This window comes from Natator depressus, chromosome 14, assembly GCF_965152275.1.
Source record: "Natator depressus isolate rNatDep1 chromosome 14, rNatDep2.hap1, whole genome shotgun sequence".
Lineage (NCBI taxonomy): Eukaryota > Metazoa > Chordata > Testudines > Cheloniidae > Natator > Natator depressus.
In genome coordinates this window covers 23,391,029-23,412,801 of record NC_134247.1, presented here as the reverse complement: position 1 = coordinate 23,412,801, position 21,773 = coordinate 23,391,029, and the positions used below count along the sequence as shown (strand labels likewise).

General features: G+C 40.8%; 1 protein-coding gene across 4 annotated transcripts in view; it reads right to left on the bottom strand.

Annotated features, from left to right (window-relative positions):
- The window catches only part of MYH10 (myosin heavy chain 10), a 135,238-nt gene that overhangs the window by 82,656 nt on the left and 30,809 nt on the right, over positions 1-21,773 (bottom strand). For all 4 annotated transcript variants that reach the window (XM_074970843.1, XM_074970844.1, XM_074970845.1 and 1 more), the window contains exon 4: positions 11,931-11,958. In XM_074970843.1, the coding sequence (XP_074826944.1) occupies positions 11,931-11,958 (28 nt within the window). The remainder of the gene's footprint in view (positions 1-11,930; positions 11,959-21,773) is intronic.

Here is a 21,773-nt window from a genome sequence, read left to right as displayed (position 1 = left end):
AAGGGACCATCTATCACAAAGGCAAGGTTGCCTAGGTGGCAACACAGACAGATGCCAAGAGTTCAGGGTCCTTGAAACCTGCTTAATAAGTTGGTCGTTGTCTTTGGCATGAAAACAGCCTGAGAAGGAATAAATCTATGGAGCTGGTTATGAAGAAGATTCTCTTTTGAGGACCAGCTACTTAATAATGGGGCTTGACCGCAAGTATCAGTGTGGTCTTGTCACCAAATAAGCAACCTTGAGACTGTTTCGAGGTTCATGTGCCCTTTGAAAGTCAGAATTTAGGCTGGACCTCTTTTATAGCTAAGCAATATTCCAAACTGGCTCAGAGGATGCCTCTCTTAAGAGTCACAGGGTAAAACATGGCATGGGCAAATATGAAGTCATCTGGGGTCTGTCCTTGGCAAAGCCACAAGTTTCCTCTCCCTAATTAGCATTTCTCTTTCTGTATCTATGAAGTATCAATACTATGAATGGGGTTATAAAAGACAAGATGGGGAGATACTAGACTCAGTGAGTTATCTTTAATAATTCTTAAACGTGCTTAATTCTATAAAACTGACATGTTCCTAGAGGAAGACTTTGTATACTAAACCAAACTTTTATATTCTGAATCAATATTAGAATTTATTGTTACCTCAGAAGAGAGGCTAAGAGTTTTTTCTTTTTTTAAAAAATTCAATGAAGGGCACATTTAATATTTCTAATCTTTGAATGGAAATTGAATTGGTAGAAAAGATTGAAAGTAGTTTAAAGAAAATCTAGCTAAATTTTAAAGAATCCACTCTGGTGATCTAGTGAACAGTTTTGTGGGGAGTGAGTACAATTATATTCCATAGGTCCAGTTCTAAAAGGAGATTATACATAGCCTTTTTAGAAATACAATCCACAAATCAACAAGTTCTTATAAAAGCCTGTATATCTCAAAGCACATGAGGCCAAAAGCTTGGAGTTTATGATGTATTCCTTTGGCTAAAATTTAAGTCTGAAATTATACTTTTAAAGCCGGCCCCCTACAACTAGTATCTTATCTAATTCTTCTCGCCTTCTGCCTTACAAATATGCAGAGTGAGTATTTCCTGCTGGATATGAACTCTAATGTCATGTACTCTACTAGAAGAGGAATCAGAAGATTCAGGAGATTTTATTCCTATAAATGAAAAGGATGTAAACATCTGCATACTTCAGCTTCCCCCCCCTCCCAAGAGTGCAAATGCATGAATTATGAACTGCCCAAACAAGGTAAACTTTTAGAAATGCTTGTATACAATATTTGTGACGTGGAAGGACGGTATATAATGAAGTCAGATCAGCCTTTTAAAAAACACCTGGTTTTAAATACATGCCAATCATTAGGTTACCACAGAAATGGTAATTTAAAACCCTTATGGAAAATCCTGGGCCTAGTGAAGTCAACAATGAGAGCCTTGCCACCGAGTTCAACAGGGACAGGATTTCACCCCTTGTCCTTAAATCTCAGTTCCACTCATTATATTAGAAGTGGGACCCACTCTCTCCCAGAGTTTTATGAAAGCAGATGCAAACAAACAGCAACTCTGATTATCGGCTCCAAGTGATTGCTGAGCAATGTGCCTACGTTGACGAATCTGACAAATGTATCTTTGTTACTATAATAGACAGTCAAATCCTCCAACTGAGGAGTGGATGTCTGTTCCCTTACTATCATCTTAAAAAAAAAAAATCTATGTTACACGGCTGGGCTAAGACCACTGGTCAAACAGATTTATTTACTGACAAATGCATAGAACATCTAGAATTCAGCTCCTTCAAGAGAGTGGCTCTGTCCTTCCAGAGACAGAACTGTTAGAACACATTCCTCCTGTTTTGAAGTTGTTGCTGCGGCTGCCTGAACAATTTATACTGAAGCACTTCAGATTAGCTCCTTTAACCCATCAACTTATGACCAGAACAGTTTGTCATGATCAGAGGTTATTTGTTCTACTCCAGGATTCAGAGAGTGAAAGTAAAGAAATGTTACTTTGGCACTCCAGTGCTCGATTTTTCTGCCTATCAAGCCTCAAGCTCCCTAGTCTGATCTTTGAAGGCAAACCTAACCAAACAGATTTTAAAAGCCGATAATTTTACTTTGTGGGGGCACAATACAAAGACAAGACGTTACTGTGAATAATACATTTTTCCCCCTTATGCTATAAAGAGTCCCTGTGTAATCTGCAACTGGCTTGACTTAAATTCTGCATTGTGTGCTACAGCAGCACCCAAGAGTTCCCAACTGAGATCCCAATCTCATTACACAAGGTACTGTACGTACATGTAGTAAGAGGTAGTCCCTTCCCTGAAGGGCTTACAATCTAAGAGGGCAAGACAGACAAGGTAAGTAGTTACTTGCCCAAGGCAACATAGCAGATGACAGAATTAAGGATAGATCCCAGATCTTTTGACTCCCAGTCTGGTGCCATATATATTAGACTATGCTGCCTTAATTTTGCCAATATTTCAGACTCTACAGCAGATTCATATTTAATTTAAACTTCCTTTAAAAAGGTAAATTAAGTGAATCATGCAATTCTCTCATAGTGCAAAGCACCACAGAGTCACATCCCACTGAACAGTAAACACAAAACACACAGGAATCTCTGGCCAGCAATCTTCCTCCATGTTTTGTGGTTTTCACACTGCCTCGAAGTGTGCCATACCGCATCCTGTCCTGTCAGCCAAATTATTGAACCCACCGATCCCTGCAAACCTTGCTTCGGTATCTTCCTCCGCTCATCAAATCCATGTGTCCCACAAACTGAAGTTTTCTTCATCTGATTATCCTGATATTAGGTATCACTCTGGTTATGCTGTAAATTCAGGTGATCTCCTCCTCCTCAGCCACGTGCAAGGTGTAACTAACTCTCAGCAATCACCTCTAGCATTTCCATTTGAAGGCAGAATGCCTCTTAATGTCCTGTTTCCTTAACATTCATGACTCACATGCATACAGCAAGATGCTGAAGAAGAGACTGAAGAAGTTTCATTTTACACTTCATGGTAATAACCTTTGCTTCTCCAGATGCAGCTATGGCACTAAAGCAGCAGTCAAGTCCAATTCTACATTAGATTTCTAAGGGAAGTTTGGTGTCCCTTGTAGTCGTATTACTCAGACATTTGCAGTGCTCAATGTATTCCATTGCCTCTTCAGATCTGGATAAGAATATTTTCACCTTTTCAACAGATTTAGGAGGTCACCATTATCTGTGTGTGATATCTTCAGATCTAACTTCACTGCTTCCACCGCTACCCTTTCTAGCCATTTTTCCACCTCTTTTTGTGACAATCCAATTGGTCAATATCACTAGGTTTCCATCAGTGGCTCTTCTTAAGAGTTCTCTAAGAAAACAAGTGAAGAAGCCTGGTGATAATATGCAGCCCTGAAATTTATCCTCAAGTCAAAGCAAATACTTTGATCATGCCCAAAAGAGACACCAAAGCTGTCACACTTCCATCGAGATTTTGTATCAGCCTTACTACATTTTCCCCAACTCCAACCAGCTGAAAGATTGCCTAAAGACTTTTGGCCCATATGTATCAAATGCCTCTGCAAAATTCACAGACATGGACCACCTTCCCATCATTCTCCAGCACTTTCTTTGACTGCACATGGAGACTCAGTATTTGCTCCACTATGCCGTTTTGGGGCTTGTCAAGGTTCCTCCCCCACTCTGAACTCTAGGGTACAGATGTGGGGACCTGCATGAAAAACCTCCTAAGCTTATCTTTACCAGCTTAGGTCAAAACTTCCCCAAGGTACAAAATATTCCACCCTTTTGTCCTTGGATTGGCCGCTACCACCACCAAACAAATACTGGTTACTGGGGATGAGCTGTTTGGACACGTCTTTCCCCCCAGAATACTTCCCAAAAACCTTGCACCCTACTTCCTGGACAAGGTTTGGTAAAAAGCCTCACCAATTTGCATAGGTGACCACAGACCCAAACCCCTGGATCTGAGAACAATGAAAAAGCATTCAGTTTTCTTACAAGAAGACTTTTAATAAAAATAGAATTAGAAATAAGAAATCCCCCCTGTAAAATCAGGATGGTAAATACCTTACAGGGTAATTAGATTCAAAACATAGAGAACCCCTCTAGGCAAAAACCTTAAGTTACAAAAAAGATACACAGACAGAAATAGTTATTCTATTCAGCACAATTCTTTTCTCAGCCATTTAAAGAAATCATAATCTAACACATACCTAGCTAGATTACTTACTAAAAGTTCTAAGGCTTCATTCCTGGTCTATCCCCGGCAAAGACAAAATGTAGACAGACCCACAAACCCTTTGTTTCTCTCCCTCCTACCAGCTTCTGAAAGTATCTTGTCTCCTCATTGGTCATTTTGGTCAGGTGCCAGCGAGGTTACCTTTAGCTTCTTAACCCTTTACAGGTGAGAGGAGATTTCCTCTGGCCAGGAGGGATTTTAAAGGGGTTTACCCTTCCCTTTCTATTTATGACAGGGCTTAAATCCAATTTATTCTTAAGACAGAAAATTCTGTCTCTGGGCACAATTCTCTTCAGGGTGATGTACAGTAATATTGTGCTAGTGTGTATTAGTAACAAAATTGTGCAGTAAATTTCCACAAACAGGCAGGTTCCCTTATTATAAACAGGAACCACCAGGAACTGGATCCTGGGATATCTTCTGGTTTCAGCCTATCTGCAGCCTGTGGAAGCAACACTACTTCGGTCTACAGTGTTCATATTTTCAGGGTTCTTTTAGCAACATTTTAAATGCTAAGTTAAAATAAACGAACAAAAAATGCTTGGCTTTTGGAGCACAATTCTGTGGCAAGACCTTTAACTGTGGAATCACAGAATAAGTGGGGCCACAAATACAGTAGTAAATAGTAAGAAGCTTCTTGGAAGAAAGGAAGACCATTAGCAGAAATTCTGGAGGAGTAATTGTGGAATGCACACCTAGAGAGGTTAGACTACTCTACGTGAACTGAAAGCTAGCTCAACAACAAAAAGCAAAGCTTGATTAAAAACCCACAAAGACAACCAAAAATCAAGGATCTGAGAGAATTTAAAGTTTATCATGCTCTCAAATATGCAGCTCACCCAATCACCCATTGAATTTCCACTCCTAGGGATGTGGCCTTATAGCTGTCCCAGCTATTCATTACATAGTGGTCCCCAAATTGTGGGGTGCATCTCCCCATTGGGGGCAGAGAGGGGCTCAAAGAGTGGCACTCCCTCCCCACCTGCCATGCTTCCAGCCCTGCTCTGCCCCCAGCCTTGCTCTGCCCGCAACCCCAAACAGCTCCCAGTCCTGCTCCACCTCTGGGCAGATCCACCCCCAGTCCACTCCAGCCCCTGCTCCAGCCCCAGCCCAGCCCCGCCTCATTTCCTCTCCACCCCCAGCTCAGCTCTGCCTCCAGCTCAAGCTCTATGGCTGAGGAAGCCTTAGCTGTGCAGTAATGCGGGGGGGGGGGGGGGGGGGGGGGAACGACACGACACCACACAGATTCCATTAATGGTAAGGAGGGCTGTCAAATACAAAGGGAAGGGTAACCACCTTTCTGTATACAGTGCTATAAAATTCCTCCTGGCCAGAGGCAACATCCTGTTACCTGTAAAGGGTTAAGAAGCTCAACTAACCTGGATGGCACCTGACCCAAAGGACCAATAAGGGGACAAGATGCTTTCAAATCGGGACGGGGTCAGGGTAATCTGAATACCCTGTAAAGTACTTTCCATCCTGATTTTACAGAGATTTTTTTTTTTTTTTAAATAAAATCCTTCTTTTAAGAACCTGACTGATTTTTCCATTGTTCCAAGATCCAGGGGTTTGGGTCTTTGATGATTTTGTAACCAATGGGTTAGGATCTTATTCTCAAGCCTCCCCAGGAAAGGGGGTGTGTAGGGCTTGGGTGGATATTTTGGGGGAAGACGTCTCCAAGTGGTCTCTTTCCCTGTTCTTTAAAACGCTTGGTGGTGGCAGCACACTGTTCAAGGACAAGGCAAAGTTTGTATCTTGGGGAAGTTTTTAACCTAAGCTGGCAAGAATAAGCCTCGGGGGGTCTTCAATGCGGGTCCCCACATCTGTACCCTAGAGTTCAGAGTGGGGAAGGAACCCTGATGGGGCACAACTAGAAAAGTTTGCACACCACTGCATTAATTGTCATGCTGGTGCAGGGGGGACCTTGCTGACTCTCACTGCTTGACCACGTGTGTGCTACAGTGCTGCATTAAGATTTAGGTCAGACAGCAATCACTTCTAGAACTGACACCCCAAAAGAGCCTTAGTGCTTAGTGGAGGGCTTCCCCCCTCATCAGTTTCTCTGCTGCAAAGTAATAAAGTACCATTTAGTTAAGATAGGCAGCTGAATGAGCAGTGTTCGGGGGGGGCTGTGTCACAGCCATGTTAAGGTTGCCCAACGCTTCCCGCTGCAAGCTATTTCAATTGCTTTTAACTTTGCCAGACTAACCACTCAGACTGAAGTTCCCCATGCTAGATGCCTGCCTCAGACCAAATTTTGTAAAAAGTTTCAGACAAAACGGTGCTGCTGTTCCTCAAAACTGGGACAAGAACAGGCTCGCCTGGAAGCAAGAGGCTCTTCTAGCAGCTAGACCCACTGCAAGAGGAAGGATGACCAGTACTGCTTGCTACCTGCTCTTTTGCAGGTTTCTTCTCAGTCACAAGGTTCCCCAGAAAATATAGGAATACTACTTCACTCTGAAACACTGAGGACAGGAAGCACCTTACCTCAGAGACGACGGGATCCCTTATATATTAGGCACCAAAAGCACATGGATGCATGTGCGTAAAGTCTGCTGGTCGGTAAAGTAGCTACAGAAACAACTGCAGTCACAGGTGCTTCTGCAGAATAAGCTTCCTTGCTAGCTCCTATCAGAGAAATAACTGGGTGGACCCTTCACCTACTAGAAACAATTGGATTAGAATTCAGAAAGCAAGGCCTGTAGATAAAGGATCATCATAACTACCTGCCTACATCTGCTGGAAAGTGAGAGGTACACCCGAGTATCTGGACTGGTTCAGAAAATCCAAGAATTGGTTTTACTATTTATATACTATTTATAGTTCTCCATTTCGTCTTTTCTTAGATGGTTCACATCTTTTCACACCAGTTGTCAGGGGAATGTTAGGAAGCTGGAACCCAGCCAGAGGTTGCATACTGAAATGCTTGGTATTTGCTGCTGTTGTCATTTTAGAAGCAAACTCAGTTTCTTCTCCATCCCACCACTCCCATCTGAAGCCAATTCAGATTATATACCCTTTTATGGCTTCATGCATCTGTAAAATGACCACTTATCAAGCCTAGTCACCATTTTCAAGGGAATACCATAAGCTTGTGGTAAGGTTCTCAAATTTAGAATGCCAGTAAAAAAGTGTAACTTATGCTTTCATATTTTAAACACCAACAGAGTCCTACAGCTAAAAACAACAAGTCTAGGAGAGGCTTGAACATTTCTCACAGAACCCTAGTATCCCAGATTAGGGATTTCTTCATCTCAGTCACCAGTCTGGAACAGATTGGCACACACACCCATTTAACCATAATAGGCAGCAGCAACAGTACAAGAAGTTTTGTCACCTTCCTTAAATTCAAGCATCTGGTATTTCCTTGCAAGACGAAAAGCTACTACAGTCCTCATTTGAGCCCCACATTTCCTGTTTCAATGTGTATTTACATTTTAGGGTGCTATTACATTAGTATAAATTACTACCATTTCTCAGCAACAGTGATGCTCATGTTGGGGCAGTGTGTTTATAACACTGGTAGTTACCAAAGACATATTGCCTACCATTTCTGATTAGTACTTAGTGTTCGTAGCAACAGTGCGTTTGCACCATTGCCAGAAAACAGGTACTGGTTTTCCTAAACTAGACAAACCCAGGAGTCTAACACCACTATGGTCCCCCATTAATCACTGGCATTTTTAAACCAACTGGGGGATGCTATAAATGGATAGATACAAGGTAACAGACAACTCTCGGGAGCAAGCTTTATTTATCTAACAATCCAAGGGAACTGAACTAAAAATTCCAACCAGCACTAGAGATTCAAAGGGACCTGGGGATCATTTACCCTCCCAAGAATGACCTACCTACCTGCAGGCAAAACTGTGTCCAGTATGCAATGGAAGGTAGAATTAGAAGAACTCCATAGCTGCCATTAGAAATCTTGTCCACTGAATCATCCTATCCCACCTACACCAAGGATGAAATCATATATCCAAATAGCACCCAAAACCTTAGATTTTAAATGGGGGACAACAGAAGGCGAGTGACTGGTTAGAACTTCATACGCAAATCAATCTTCAATGGTCTTTTCCTTGGCAGCACACTAGCTTTAAGGGCTATTTTTTGGGCAACGGGAAGGTTGAAGTTTGTCCACATTGGGAAAAGCCATTTGCAGTTCTCAAAGTCAAACAACTCTTGAGATTTCTCTGATTGGATGTCTCTCTCGAATCTTATAAGGGGTTCTTGGAATGACAAAGTCATTTGGTGCCAAAGACACCACTTTGTGAGGTGACGATGAGAGGTCCTTTGGTGGCAAGGCATGTCACTGGTGTTGCTTAGCCCCTACATCTGGTTCTTCCGATCTGCAATAGGTGGTCTGGCCAGAGAAGATGGGTAAAGTGACCTCTTTTGAGCGTGGAGATTGACTCTTAACCGATTGAGATGTCAGACCCCCATAAGCCAGGGATATGGTTCAATAGCTTGACATTGGCCAGTCCAATGGCATTCCTGTCAGGGGGGATTTTCAGTCCTGTATGGCAGGCTTCTGTGGCACCATAGAGAATAGGGTTCCCTACTTCAGGATTGGGAGAACGCATGCGATAGAGAGACTGACTTCCTCTCTGGGCAGTGCACTCTCAGTACAGATAAATACCTCTGTGCCAGTCACTGTCCCGGTTCACTTAGAGGCACACTGTCTGCTATAGATCTCAATGCAGAGAGGTGCAATCCCAGTTCTGGGACTGGTGCCAGAGAAGTATTCCTCTGTGCTGTAGGCTGCCTTTCTTCACCAGTCTTTGGCACTATGTGGGGCTTGGTGGATTTGTATCCAGAGGGTTTTCAAGATCAAAAAACTTTGTGTTATGATAATGAGTTCCATTCGAAGTCTCAGCCTCTGTTTGGAGTGGCCCCTCTTAGTCCCAGATTTTGGTAGCAGAGGTGTTTCTGTCCTCTTTGGTACCAATGTCTGTGAAGCCATGTGATCTGCTTCATCACCGGGGCATATGTGCTGGTGCCAGGCCTTTTTTTGGCAGTCTTTGGGGGTCACTAGTCTGCTAGATTGAGCACTGGATAAAGTTGGGTTTTCTGCTGTTGGGTGACAGGTGTTAGTCTCCTCAAGAACTAAAGAGACTTTAATAGATTGCCCCTAGAGGAGGAAGCTTTAGTTGCACAGTTTGTGCATACCCAAAGAGAAATATAGGCATAACAAACATCAATTCATTATATGGGACTGTTCTAAACAAGTGAGAAATTAGTCCATCTTTTGAGGGATTTGTCCATCACCAGATCGGAAGGGCCTGAAACCCGCAGGTTTCAAATCCACCGTGTTAAGGAGTACAGGGGGAGAGGGGTGTCTGGCAGCCAATATTCAGTTCAGACAGGCATCACATCAGCAGAGCAGAGAAGTTTTGAAAAATTTTTGAGGCATTGAGAGATTTAGTTGGAGCTAAGAACTACCAGGTCATATTCTTGTCAGTTTGTCTTGCTGTCACAGGCAATAGAGGGAACTTCAGAAACACAGGTAAGTTCTTCCAATGGTTAATGAACGTTACTGTAAAAATCTGCACTTTATTTCCAGATTAATCATAACAAGATCCGGTAGTTGAAAGCTGAAGCTAGACAAGATCAAAGAACTATCAGAGATCTCTCCACATAGGTACTTTTAGATGGTCATCAAGTCACCTCTTAACCTTCTCTCGGATAAGTTAGAGATGGAGCTTTTAAACTCTCATTATATAAAGATATGTTTTCCAGACCTCAAGTCATTCTTGTAGCTCTGTCCTAAACACGCTTTCTAATTGACATTTTTGATATGTGGACCAGAACTAGACTGTATTCCAGTAATTAAATTACTAGTGCCGTATACAGAGATCATACCACCTCACTACTTCTACTCTGTATTCCCCTGCTTAAACAGAGGATCATATTGACCTTCTTAACTACAGCATTACACTGGGAGCACGTGTTCAAATGGTTATATGCTATGACCCTAAGTCCTGTTCAGTATGACTGCAATTCCAAGATGACTGTAATTCCATCTTGCAAGTGTCACCTACATTCGTTGTTCCCAGATGCATCACCCTGTATTAAGACACACCTTGTTCAAAATGAGCCCTTTTGAACAAGCAATTCAAGTCAGCCTGTAGAACCAATCTGCCTTCTTATTAATACTGCAACTACTTGTGTCATCTGCAAGTTTAGTAGTAATGATTTTATATTTTCTTCCAGATTGTTGATAAAGATACTAAATAGCAATAAACCAAGAACCAGTGGGACTGCATCAAGAATATCCTCATTGAATGATGATTCCATGTACAGTTACTTTTCAAAATTTACTAGTTAGCCAGTTTTTAATCCATTTAAAGTAAGCTATATTGATTTTGTGTAGTGCTACACTGGAGAAGCTCTCACTGAACTTCAGTGGCAGTTGCTGGGTTGTCTGCTCCTTCTAGGAAGCAAAACCTGGAAGCTTCCAGTCACCAGAAGCATGGCAAAAAGAGTTTATTCTTGCTTTGGGGGACAGTATCCTAATGCTATCCTCCTCAGAGGGAGTTTTTCTGTTTTGTAAAACGATAGCCATTTGAACACTAATAGCCCTAACCCACTTTTCAATAAGAGGGTGAAGGGTAGCCCTGCATTTAGAATGTACCATATCTACCCTGGGAAAACCCAATCCTTCTCCAGCTTCTCATATATTACTTTATAGGCTGGAAAATATTAGACTTTTTGCTTCTGGTTGGATAGGCAGGGATCCAGTCTGTTAAGCTTTAGGTGCCCTAGGGTAACCTACAAGCCCGTGTGTCCTGGAACGGACATTTGTGGTAGTGTCCAAACTATCCTTCACAGACATGTTACCTACAATGGAGTTAATTGGTAATCAAATTGGAGATAGGAAGTCTAATATAAACAAGCCCTTAGGAGAAATGTTTTGAAGTTAAGTAAATAAGCTGGCTGGTAGGTTAGCAAACATGGAGCTGTGACTGACAGGGAAGATTGTAAATTAGCTAGGAGGCCCTTCAAACCTCAACTCACTCAGGGGAAGCCAGAAAGGAAGTCCAACCTAAACTATTGCCAGCTGGAGAGAGATGAGAAAGTAAAGAACCAGCCAGTTTCTTCAAAAACTCATTTGTGTTTGGGGGTTCTCACTTTCGTTTTTAAAATGTCCAAACAATATCCTTTGCACTATATGCCACCAAAAATATAGGATACGTTAAAAAAAAAAAAAAAAAAAAAAAAAAAGGTAAAGAGCCTTAGTTTGAGTGAATTTTGAAGTTGAACCTGCCAAGTAGGCAGCCGATCCTTTATTGTAGTTATTCAGCTAGCCTCTACACTTTGAATGGTTACAGTATGGTTTAACCTTATCAGAACATTATTGATCTATAAATTAGAGAGATTCACTTGTTCGATTTATGAGGTTTTTTTGTTTGTTTGTTTTAAGATATTATGCTTATCGAGTGGTAAATGCTATTTAACACTTTCAGTAAGTTGACAGTGGGACAAAGTTCAAGTGCACCATGTTATGAATGAGTCAACATCTCAGACTAGATTAGATTTTATATTATGTGTTGCTAATTGTTACAAGCAGCTGCTAAGAGAACACTAAGAGTAATCTATCCGGGCAATAGTAGCCAAGCTCCTTGTACTATCACTAATATGATAAAAACAGCCAGCTTATGAATTCAATTATTTTGTTTACTTACGTGCAAAGAATTGATTGGTCCTCACGGTCTGCAAAACAAAGAAAAAAGAATATAGATTGTGATTTTGCTCTGATATTTTGTTGTAATTGCAAGCTACAAAGTTATATTAAAAAGGCATCCAGAAACCTGAACTTTTCATAATTCAGCAATTAAAATAAATAATCAATCACGTTTGATAAAGTGGTCTTTAAGTAGCATCCTGAAGTTATTTAATTGGGGGGGGGGGAGGGGGAAAGATGTTTTTCAGCTCCTTGTTTACATTTATAAAGGGTCTTTTTTTCAGCGAGAAGAGAGACTGACTGACTAGTCAGGGAAACAATTAAACGGTCGATACAGAAAATGCTGGCCAGTGCAGACTAAACTAAACTAGAACATTACTAAAATGAAAATTTTGTATGTAATAGAGATTTTTTAAACCATATAGTAGTCTATTATTTTCAGACAGAAAATGAGACTAGTTGAAATTTTTAGTGTTTTATGTTCCCTACAGTCTCCCAGATTCATTGGCTACAAACAAGATTTTAAGTACTTGGAAACAGCAAGAATGTCTGCAGCCAATATGGTAATTCCCATCTACAGCTTTTTCTTGTGAACATGTAAGCTCATAAGTGCTGTCTTAATTCAGTTTATTCAGAAGAGAGAGTTGCCAACGGGACGCCTAGCAAGACATAGAACAGAACTGAATTGTGCAACATGATATTGCTCAGGACACAACATACACTACTGTGCATTGAAAAGAATGCCTGAAGGACATGCATTATAAACTGCGACTGGTTCTCTTGTAAGTTACAGCATCTTTACATACTGCATTTCAATATATGGTCCTTATTTTTCAGAAGAGATGTTAACGTATACTTCACATATATGTAAAGTTTTTTCTGGTCTTTCAGTTAGTTAAAGAACTCCTCCCCCTCCCCCCAACTTTTTCAGTAAGCTCAGCATCTCCTTATGCCTATGAAACCACCCCACACAGCTCTCTCTCAAACTGGTTCTATAGCTATCTGCATAATGATCACTTGATCACTGAATAATTGGTAGTCATCTATTGCAAACTCATGAGGGAATTTCAGTAGGTTTTTTTTATTTTTATGGATAATTGTTAAGGTTAAGATTTTATCATGGACAGGTCACAGGCAAGGAGCCTGTGACCTGTGTGTGGCTTTACTAAAAATAACCAGGGGGCAGAGCTGGGGGGGGGGGGGGGGGAGCCATGCATGAATGACAACTAGACCCCCACCACCATAGGAGGGGGAGCGAGCTCACATAGCACCAGCTTTGGAGCCAGCCACAGGTGCACAGCTCCGGATGCAGCCACAAGGGTGCGTGCACAGCTGCAACCCTGGCCAGAGCCCCAAGGCAGGGGCGCATGGCTTTGTCTGTGGCCCCAGGGGGCAGTGCACAGCTCCAGCCCCAAGAGAAGCCACGTGGGGGAGGGTGAGTGGGTGGCACACAGTCCTGGCTCCAGACCCAGCTGCAGGGCAGGGGAGCGAGGAGCAGAGACCCAGCTCCAGCCCCATCTGCAGGGCAGGGGTGCACAGTCCCAGCTGAAGCCAGAGAAGTCACAGAGGTCCAGTAGAGTCACAGAATCCATGACTGCTGTGACCTCCATGACTAAATCATATCCTTAGTAATAATCATGAATTCCACTGCAAACAAGTCAACCTTATTTTGTTTGAACATAAGGTTCAAGACTAAGGGATATAACCCTGATCCTTCCAGAATAAGGCAAATACCATGTTTCAAGGGTCAAGACCCCCCACCCCCACCCCGTTTTTTTTTGTTTTTTTTTAAAGGACAGAAAAGTCAAGTGACATTCTTTAAACTTTTGAGATCTTTATGAATTGCTGGCCATGCATGACACTAACTAGGAGGACCCAGAAAAAGGCATCAAATAGCAACTGATAACTGCTGTTCTCTCTAGGAGAGCAGTTCTAGACTTGAAGCACTAAGGGTAGATAGGCAGGAGGACAATTATGTTGCTGTGAAGCACCCGATTCCTCCCTTCCTGCCATCCCTCCTCCCCACTTTCCCCTAGAATCCAATGATTTCATTTAATGGATTTGAAGTTTAGACATCCCATTTAAAAAACAAAACAAAACAAAACAAAAAAAACCATGTATCACAGTATAAACTCAACTATGTCTTCTTATCTGCTGTAAGAAGCAAAGTAAAAATTTGTTGGGTTTGGATAGTTTTGCCCAACGATTTTAGGAGCTGGACTCCAAGATTCTACTGAGTATGGAGGAATATGAAATAAAAACACTAGTCATCTTACCTGTCATAAATATAAAGGGAAGGGTAAACACCTTTAAAATCCCTCCTGGCCAGAGGAAAAATCCTTTCACCTGTAAAGGGTTAAGAAGCTAGGATAACCTCGCTGGCACTGGACCAAAATGACCAATGAGGAGACAAGATACTTTCAAAAGCTGGAAAGAGGGAGAAAAACAAAAGGGTCTGTGTGATGCTTTTGCCGGGGACAGAACAGGAATGGAGTCTTAGAACTTAGTAAGTAATCTAGCTAGATATGCGTTAGATTACGATTTCTTTAAATGGCTGAGAAGTTGAGTTGTGCTGAATAGAATGAATATTCCTGTCTGTGTGTCTTTTTGTAACTTCAGGTTTTGCCTAGAGGGATTCTCTATGTTTTGAATCCAATTACCCTGTAAGGTATTTACCATCCTGATTTTACAGAGGTGATTCTTTTTTACTTTTATTAGAAGTCTTCTTGTAAGAAAGCTGAATGCTTTTTCATTGTTCTTAAGATACAAGGGTTTGGGTCTGTGGTCACCTATGCAAATTGGTGAGGATCTTTACCAAACCTTCCCCAGGAAGTGGGGTGCAAGGGTTGGGAGGATTTTGGGGGGAAAGATGTTTCCAAACAACGCTTTCCCAATAAAAATAAACCCAGATAAATGTTTGGTGGTGGCAGTGGAAGTCCAAGGGCAAAGGGTAAAATAGTCTGTACCTTGGGGAAGTTTTAACCTAAGCTGGTAAAAGTAAGCTTAGGAGGTTTTCATGCAGGTCCCCACATCTATACCCTAGAGTTCAGAGCGGGGAAGGTACCTTGACACTACCCAAATCATATAAACTCATTTTATAAAGCTCTCATGTACCAGCTAGTACCATTACAAGTACTGAAGCAGAATAGCCAGCTGTCTCCTCTAAAGACAAGAGACTTGGGCACGAGGGATCAGTTGACCTGTTTTCTCTGTTACTCAGCTAGGATATACACAAACACAAGAATCCAAAAAGGGTTCCTGGAACTTTTTTCATGACAGCCTGCCCACCTGCAAGCAAGGGGAAAGGCGAAGGAAGGGGGGGGGGGGGGGAGAGAAGAGGGAGGACTTTCATTTGAATATTTGAGTTATAGATTTATTGCTTTCCTGCAATAAAATGTACGCTACTCAGAGATTTAGGAAGCCCAAAAGTATATTGCAAGTCATTAGCGGTAAGAGACCCATTTCAAAACTGTAATTAGAGGATCCATAATACACAGGGCTATCTGCAAAAGACTGTTAAGAGGTAATCCAAAAAGCTATTTATCTTTCATATCTATTTTCCATGAGACAAAAGATGGTGAGACACCCCTAAACTGCTTTTGGAAAGAGTCAGACTAGGTACTGGACTAGTCAGCAGTTTTCGCAGACCTACCTTGCGCATCTCAATCAAGGTTTACTGGATTGGGAGGCTACTACACAGGCCGTCAGGCTCTGCAAATTGCTGTCCCCCTACCTAAAGGAGCTCAAACCAAAACCAAGAAGTTAGCTTTAAATCTAGGGCAAGTGTCCCTGGTTAAGTGACTCCTTAAAGGTTGAAAAGTAAAAACAAGCACCAGTCTAATCTGATTGAACTTGATTGCTTGTCTGCTATATACAGAGAGTGGTTTGTACATTAAAGTATTATCTGCAATTGTAGAAGCATGTGGCTTTTCTTGGCACTGTATGAAAAGTTACAGCATGTGGGTATAAATGTATTTCTGTATACAGGGGAAAATGTTCAAACCCCAAAATCAGGATGTGGATTTTCCAGTGTTGGGTTGGTTAGAAACACAGTAAATCACTAGATGTCCACACAGAATAAAACTGATAGTTTTCACTGGGGATAAGTGTGAAAGAACTTTGAAGTCTTTAAGCTATGAAATCTGAGTTTTGAAAAAAAAAAAAAAAAAGACAAAACACAAAATTGAAGATGTGAAAGCACTACTTGGAAATATCTGCCTGATTTACTTCAGACTTCCTAAAAAATTGGTATGTGTCATGCATGCAACATTTCATGCGACAGGAAGATTTTTATTTTTTGTCTGGGGTGGTGAAAAGCAGGCTTAAAACTGTTCAGTGATACCACAATATATAGCAGCTGCTGGTTTTCCTAAACCAGTTCTCTTCTGGCTTCCATTCTATGGATCAGGACCCATTCCTTTGCTTCACTGCTTGCAAAAGTAGAAGCCTGTACATAATACAAAGGCTTCTTAAAGAAAACACCTCCCACACCAAGTACAAGGGTGGTTGTAAAGACAAAGCTTCAATTTAAAATCCAGGACAATACTCCTGACAATGGTTGAAATACACATGATTTAAAGAGCTCTTGAGGTGCTAAATACAGTATTTAGTGTCTCCTTGTATTTGGTTCTTTGCTACCCCCATTGAATAATTCCAGTAGAAGAGGATGGAGCAGTGCCAACTTGTTTGCAAGAATAATTCTTATGTACTGTTTGTGGCAGGTTGGGATGGGAGATAATAGCTTTCTCTAATTCTAGCCATATTCAGTGTACCAGCAGCAAACATTAAAGTGAAGGCAGAATATTCAGTATTAAAAGCAACATCAGATGCACAAAAACAGATCTATAGGCTAGCCCTTCTTCCAACCATTCCTCATGGATCCAAACAGGACCTGTGTGTATTACCCAACAAGGAACATGACCTTTACCAAGTGACCATGTGAGGCATACTTTGAAATTACAGGCCCAATCCTGCAGACACTCACTAAGTTTGGTAATTGTGGGACTACTTGTATTTAGAGTTGGCCAGACGTGCTCTTGCAGGACTGGGACCCAATTGCCTTTGGTCAAATAAATAAATAAATAAATAGAGGGAAATCACTAACCATACTGGAAGTGCTCCTGCACCCATTGTGACTAGCCTTAATATTTTCAGTATTCTGGCTACATGGGTGAGCCATGGAGAAACAAGATATGCTGGAACAGTTACAGATCAGAAAAGGTCTCTGCACAGATTTGTATGTTAATTAGCAGAAGCATAAGAATGGTCATACTGAATGATATCACCGGTACATCTAGCCCAGTATCCTGTATGCATCCGATGAAGTGAGCTTATGCTCAGATAAATTGGTTAGTCTCTAAGGTGCCACAAGTACTCCCTTTTCTTTTTGTCATCTGACAGTGGACAGTGCCAGATGCTTCAGAGGGAACAAACAGAACAGGGCAATTTTAAGTGATCCACATCCCCTGTGGTCCAATCCCAGTTTCTGGCAATCAGAAGTTTAGGGACACCCGGCGCATGGGGTTGGATCCCTGACCATCCTGGCCGACAGCCATATCCTCCATGAATTTTTTTAATCCAGTTCAAACACAGTTTTGGCCTTTACAACATCCCCTGGCAACTAGTTCCACAGGTTGACTGTACATTGTGTGAAGTACTTCCTTTTGTTTTAAACCTTCTGACTATTCATTTCATTGGGTGACCCCTGCTTCATTTGTTATGTGAAGGAGAAAACAACACTTCGCTATTCACTTTCTTTATAGCGCTCATGTTTTTATAGACCTCTATCCTACCCCCCTCCCCCCCCAAAATCCCTCAGTCGTCCCTTTTCTAAAGTGACCGGTCCCAGTCTTTTTAATCTTTCCCATCATGGAAGTTGTACTATACCCCCAATAATTTTTGTTGCCCTTCTCTGCACCTTCCCTAATTCCAGTATATCTTTTGGTGCCTAACACTTCTCTTTTTTGATTGCTGCTCCATATGGAGTGGATATTTTCAAAGAACTATCCACAATGACTTCAAGATCTCCTTCTTGAGTGGGAAGAGCTAATTTAGACCCCATAATTTTGTATGGATAGTTGAGATTATATTTTTTAATGTGCATTACTTTGCACTTCACACTGAATTTCATCTGCCATTTTGGCGCCTAGTCACCCAGTTTAGTGAGATCCCTTTAACTCTCTGCAGTCAACTTTGGACTTAACTATCTTGAGTATTTTTATTGTCTGCAAATTTTGCCCTCTCGCTATTTACCCCTTTTTCCAAATCATTTACGAATATGCTGAATAGCAAAAGGTCCAAGTAGAGATCCTTGGGGGACACAGCTATTTACCAGTCTCCATTCTGAAAACTGACCATTTATTCCTACCCTTTGTTTCCTGTCTTTTAACCAGTTACTGATCCATGAGAAGACCTTCCCTCTTATCCCATGACTCTTTGCTTTGCTTAAGAGCTTTTGGTGAGGGATCCTATCAAATACTTTCTGAAAGTCCAAGTACACTATATCCACTGAATCACCCTTGTCCACATGTTTGCTGACTCCCTCAGAAGAATTCCAATAGATGGGAAATCATGATTTCCTATTATGAAAGCCATGTTGACTCTTCCCCAACATATTAGATTCATCTATGTGTCTGATAATTATGTTCTTTACTATCATGTCAACCAATTTGCCTGGCAGTGAAGTTAGTCTTACCAGCCTGTAGTTGCCAGGATCACCGCTGTAATGCCTTAAAAAAAAAAAAAAAAAAAGGGCATTGCATTAGATATCCTCTAGTGATCTGGTACAGAAGCAGATTTCAGTGATAGGTTACATACCCTAGTTATTAGTTCTGCAATTTCATATTTGCATTCCTTTACAATTCTTGGGTGAGTATCTTCTGGTCCTGGTGACTTCTTAGTTTAATTTATCAATTTTTTTCCAAAACCTCTTCTATTGAGATCTCAATCTGGGACAGTTCCTCAGATATGTCACCTAAAAATAATGGTCCAGATGTGGAGGGAATCTCACCCATATCTTCTGCAGTGAAGACCTGTACAAAGAATTCATTTAGCTTCTTCCCCAATGGCCTTGTCTTCCTTAAATGCTCCATCAGCACCTCATTCCTCCAGTGGCCTGGCCCTACTGACTCTTGGGAAGCTTTATGCTCCTTTCTATTTTCCTCATTAAGAAATTACTTCCAATTTCTATAGGATGCCTTTTTGCCTCTAGCCATCTCTTTTTACTCTGCTGTTTACCCATGGTGGCAATTTTTAGTCCTCTTACTGTTTGGGGGTGGGGGGGGGCATTTGGGTTGAGCCTCTAGGATGGTGTTTTTAAAGGTTTTCTCCATGCAGTCTGCAGGCATTTCTCCCTTGTGACTGGTCCTTTGAACTTCTGTTTAACTAGCTTCCTCATTTTTGTGTAGTTCCTCTTTTTGAAGTAAATGCTACTGAGGGGGTGTTATTTGGCATTTTCCCCCATACAAGGATGTTTAAATATAATTACATTTTATGGTCGCTATTACTGAGCGGTTCAGCTATATTCACCTCCTGGACCAGACTGTGTTCCATTTAGAACTAAATCAAGAATTGCCTCTCCCCTTGTGGATTCCAGGACAAGCTGCTCCAAGAAGCAGTCATTAGAGCAGAGAATGGTTGAAGGCCAGAATTTCTAATCAGCTACTTCTGTTCCTCATTAAAAAGTACAGTTCAGTAATCTTTAAAGTTAACTGCCCTCTCAAAGGATTGTGGAAAGCGTCCAGACACCAACAACTACCATGTACCACCACAACTAGCTCAACGAGAAATTTTTGGAGCCATTTTAAATGCATCCTATTTTAGATTAGTCTCAAATAAATATCACCATGATGGTATGAGGCATGTTACTATTTTTCCCAGCTGAATAAATCAATCCAGATATTCTTTAAAAAGCTTTCAACAAGGCAGTGGTTTCTATTACACAGAAAGATATATTGCAAGTGTATTGAGTAAGTTAGCCACAGGAAGAAGTCAAATGCTACAATTTAGCAATACTTTTTGATGTCATTTTATGGAAGGCAGAGATGTGAGGTATTAAATATGTATAGGACAATTTGAATGTCTGCACAGAGTAGAATGCTTATAGCTAAAGATCTTCCTCTTTCTGTAATGAAAACTGATACTAGTCATATTCCTGCTGCTGTCACCAACAAGAGTATTAACTTCAGGGAAAGAGACCAGACACTGAACTTGTGTTCTAGCCATTTTGATGCAAAAATTGAAAAAGGTAGTTGTGCTGCCAAGAAGGAGAGTTACAGAATCCCACAAGAAACAGAAATTCTTATACAGACTTGAGCACACGGTCACAGATACTCTAGAATTTCATTAGTTTGTACTGACAATTAAGAGATTAGAAGTTTCTGAAATTTACAAGCTTCCCACAATGGCTAGATAAAGACTTGTGTATTTCCTGTGATTTCAGTAGCTAAATCCATGTGCCAAAACAAGACTAACAAAGAAGAGACGCTACTAAAATCTGAACACTATTTTATTAGTTCTTTTAGAAGAAAAAACTGAATGGACACCAGTTCTGTTACTCATTTACCAGTGAGCGAATGGCAAGTATCTTTCAGTTCTAAAATAAGTGAAGCACTTTCCAGTTTGACATTCTTTTCGCTACAGACAGCAATTTGTTGATAACTACAGTACTCAGTTGTACAGTAGTCTTTAGTGTTTCAATAGCAAAGGCTATACAAAGAAGGCATTTATTTTTTAAAACTACACATAACAGTAGCAAGATCTATTAAATTTGCTGCTGCAAAATGTATTTAAGGGAAAAAATTCTGCCAGCCTACCTATTACACATTACTCACTGTTCTAAAAGAATCTCAACTCAAATCAAAATCATAAAAATCAAAGTTGCGATTTACTATTTTGACTTTACAATCTAAACTAGTGTTTAGATTAGTTTTCTGGGGAATTTTCAGTAAACTTAAAGCACAATACAGAAAAATGCATTTTTGCTCTACTACTGTACAGATCTTATGCCACAAAATGGCATGTCTGCAAAACAGCTGCAAGCTTCCAGCTGGAGCTCGAGTATGTGACTTGTTTAACATCTGTATTATAATTTCTTTACTTGTAAAGTAGTATTTATTCACTAGAACTCTGAAATCAAGTAATTGATCTTACAGCTACGTTTTCCCCTTAAAATGAGAAAAATTGACAATTTCAAAATTTAATTTAGGTATATCCTGATAGATTCCTACTGCATGCTTAAAGCAATGGTAGTTGGACATCAGCACAACATCAGATTGTTAAAATCTATTCTGAAAGAAGAATTGTAAAACCTTCAGCTTTGACAGAAGTAGACGTTTTACAATCCTTCTTGTAGATTTTCATAATCTGTTTTATTATTGAAAGGTTCAAAATGACATTCCAATGCAGTTAGTCTCTTGTAGTTGGCTAAGGTGGCTTAGGGAAGATTCATGTAAAATTCTTCAGTTTGAAGGAAGAATTAGACTTCAGACTGTAAAATACACAGTTTGGGGATTCCCTTCCTCCCCCTGTAGAATAGCCACAGTACAACAAATAGTTTCTAGTTTCTAAAAATATTTAGTATTATGGTCATTTTTTGCCACTATTTTTCCGAACTTTATATTTCATCATTTTAAAGAAGTCTTCTCTTTCAGAGAGCATCACAAAGGATTGCCATCTTTCAAAATGACTATCACCTCCCATTGTTCTTAAATCAGACTGAGGCCACAGGTTGCCATCAGCTAAAATGCCCTCTTTTAAAATGGCCATCACTTCCCATGATTCACAACTAAGCTCCTTTCAAAGAAGATGGCAGCCCACTATGTAGTCAGGAGACACTAGCTACTCT